This window comes from Pygoscelis adeliae, unplaced genomic scaffold (genome assembly GCF_000699105.1).
Source record: "Pygoscelis adeliae isolate BGI_AS28 unplaced genomic scaffold, ASM69910v1 Scaffold282, whole genome shotgun sequence".
Classification (NCBI taxonomy): Eukaryota; Metazoa; Chordata; class Aves; order Sphenisciformes; family Spheniscidae; genus Pygoscelis; species Pygoscelis adeliae.
This window is the reverse complement of record NW_008824352.1, coordinates 42,373-45,560: the sequence shown is the minus strand read 5'-3', so window position 1 is coordinate 45,560 and position 3,188 is coordinate 42,373. Positions and strand designations below refer to the sequence as shown.

At 44.5% G+C, this 3,188-nt stretch overlaps 1 protein-coding gene across 1 annotated transcript in view; it reads right to left on the bottom strand.

Moving 5' to 3' along the window:
• LOC103912867 (S-adenosyl-L-methionine-dependent tRNA 4-demethylwyosine synthase-like) overlaps nucleotides 1-1,966 on the bottom strand; it is a 107,965-nt gene extending 105,999 nt beyond the window's left edge. The window contains exons 1-2 of the mRNA XM_009319274.1: nucleotides 1,826-1,966; nucleotides 968-1,108 (exon numbers count right to left, since the gene is read on the bottom strand). Of these exons, the coding sequence (XP_009317549.1) occupies nucleotides 968-1,108; nucleotides 1,826-1,960 (276 nt within the window). The 5' untranslated portion in view covers nucleotides 1,961-1,966. The remainder of the gene's footprint in view (nucleotides 1-967; nucleotides 1,109-1,825) is intronic.
• Nucleotides 1,967-3,188: the final 1,222 nt, after the last annotated feature.

Genomic DNA, 3,188 nt, shown 5'->3' with positions numbered 1-3,188 from the left:
AGAGTAAAAGTGAGAAAACTCATGGGTTGAGATAAAAACAGTTTTAATAATTGAAATAAAATAAAATACTACTAATAATAAGAAGCAGAATATCCAAAGCAAGTGATGCACAGTGCAATTGCTCACCACCCACCAACCGATGCCCAGCCAGTTCCTGAGCAGCGGTGACCCCCTCCGTCCCACTCCTCCCAGTTGATAGACTGAACGTGACGTCACACGGTATGGAATACGCCTTTGGTCGGTTTGGGTCAGCTGTCCTGGCTGTGCCCCCCCCCGGCTTCTTGCCGGCAGGGCACGAGAAGCTGAAAAGTCCCTGACTAGTGTAAGCACTGCTCAGCAACAACCAAAACATCGGTGTGTTATCAACGTTATTCTCATGCTAAATCCAACACACAGCACTGTACCAGCTACTAGGAAGGAAATTAACTCCATCCCAGCCGAAACCAGGACACCCAACTATCGTACGGGTCAAACGAGCCCTGCTATGCCCAGTCACAAGACTTCTCCCAGCAGAGAAAGAACAATGACACATGAGAACTGGACACTGGACCTACAATTCCTCACATTAAAAAAAATGAAGTATACTGGCTGAAAGAAGAGATGTGAATTTTAATGACTAATGATTTTACATTTACACACACAAATTAAATTCCTTTTTGAGAAAGCACCTAAAACTTCTCTCTAAGATGACCTTCTAGCAAATTAAGGGTATATTGTACGAGTAAACTTTAAGCTTCATAATCTATGTCTCTACTGCATGCCCCACTTAAAGGGAGTAGAAAAACTTATTTTTTACATAATTTTCACCTATCTTTCATGTTGGGCAATGACTTCTAATGAGCTAATGAACTTTCTGATGAACTTTCAGATTTTTACACAGTGCAGTGTTTCTAAGGGAAGCAACATACTTGAATCTCAACAGTATTTCAAGTCAACTTCATGTATGTGAAAAAAAAGTAACTTATACCTTTGCTGTGCCAGTCTGAGACCCATAGAAAATCTTTACCCCAGCAACATAGACCTCCTTTGCCTGCAGGGTGGCATATCCATTTACTAGTTTGTCTTCTATTCCTTCAGAAGAAGCGGGATTCCCATTGGATTTTTCACCCTACGGAACAAGCGCTGTGTCACATTCAATCCCTTTTCAAAGTGATGTTAACCCCTTTTTCCCAAAAGCATTTAAAATTCAAATCCTGTGACCAGACTCTCAGCACTACGCAAATGCGACAGTCAAAAGCATTTTAGTTTCTCTCACACCTAAAGAACCAATAGAGTAACTATTTATCTGAACTATCTGAACTAGGTCATGCTACAACACACTCGTCTCACACAGGTAACAGGATCCAGGTGAACCTGAGAACCTCCCAATTCCTGCAGCAGAACTTCACTCACCCGCACGAGGAGGTTTTACATTCCCGAATGGCCTGATCCCACTCCCATCCTAAAACCAGTCCAACCTTGTCATTAGCATCACTGGAAACACGAAGACACTGGGCGCAAGCAGAGTGATTTACTGGAAGTGACAGAGCAACCCAGGCTGACACATTCTCTCAGTTACAAAGTGAGAAGCGTTCAGCTGAGATCTGCTCTGACATCAGAGCAACGAGGGCGTTTAGTTACCCACAAACATAAGACAATCTAGACTGAGGGTCATAACTACCAGATGAACTAAACTACACTGGGGATTTGCAACAACTTAGGTGGGCCCACAGTGAAGTAGCACATTTCACTGCACCAGTGGGTACGCCTTTACCTGGCAACTACTCCCTTCCACACACAGATTTTTGGGGTCTTCTCAGACAAAAGACCTTACGTGTTCAGTTACCTTCTTTTTGGTTTTGGTGGTGGTGAACTGAATGACGATCCAAATGCTTATCCCAAAAGCAGCAGCAGAATAGATGTAAAATCTGTGCAGCCATAAGGACACCAGGCAAGTATAGAAGAAGTTCCACGTATCCATTGAGACATCTAAATCTAGAATAAATCAGATATTTAGCAAGAGCAGATTCCTACAGTGAGAACTTATGAGCACACAAAAAATAATCGTAGAGTACCCTCAGTCTCATGCCATTTGCTATTCCTCCCTCAGGCTCTGCAGAAAACAGCTTTTATAGAATCATAGAATCATTAAGGTTGGAAGAGACCTCCAAGATCATCGAGTCCAACCATCAACCCAACACCACCATGCCCACTAAACCATGTCCCTAAGCGCCTCATCTACCCGTCTTCTAAATACTTCCAGGGATGGTGACTCCACCACTTCCCTGGGCAGCCTGGTCCAATGTTTAACCACTTTTGGCTAAAGACAAGACACTACAATTGAATCAAGACACACAACCTCCTCAGAGGTGTGTCAGCTGAGTTCCATCTGTGTATCCAAGCTAACATTTTAGACTGTCATAGGGAAACTCTGGGTTTCTCTTAGACAGGGCAGGTTCTGTTATAAGGAAAGGCAGAAAATACTTGTGCTGTGCATGTGTCTGAAAGTAAAAAGTCCTTGTGAAACATCCGCTGTATCGTACCGGCCTTAGTTTTCCACAGACCCGACACGTGCAGATCCCCGGAGCTAGAAAGCTCCATTTCAAGGGGGAAATCATCTCCACAGAGCTTGCTGCTGAACACAACCCTTGCTTGTACGCATTAGACACCGCGCTGATTACAACGCCTTTGACCCAAAGTTTCAAGGCCAGACTGAAACCTGGATTCAATTGAGAGTACTTCTTCAGAATTCTGTCATCTGAGTGAGGTTTGATTCAGAACAACCGAGATTTTTCAAGTTGGTTCAGAACATTCAGGGTACATAATGTCGTAGCCAGGAGCCCGCTTGCGCGGTGCCTGTGATTACCTATTTCATATGAAACATTCAGGAGCTTAGATAAGGCTCGTTTGTGACACTTATTGACTGAGAAACACAGACGACACCCTCCTACTGTTATCTGCAGTCCTCTTGGGTCTTGTTTTTGCAGACATCAGACAAGAGCCCAGAAACGGAGTGTTTCCAAGAAGCTGGAAACTTTACTTTACTTCTCCCCTAGGCTGTCGCTTACAGTACCAGATCAAAAGCTTGAGGGGATGCCCTTCACCCCTGCACCAGCAACACCAAACCTCCCGAAAGAGCAGAGCTGAGAGCGCTTGCCGTTGTGTCGGCCGCCCCAGTGCTGCCAGCCCACACAAGCAGCAAACCCCTC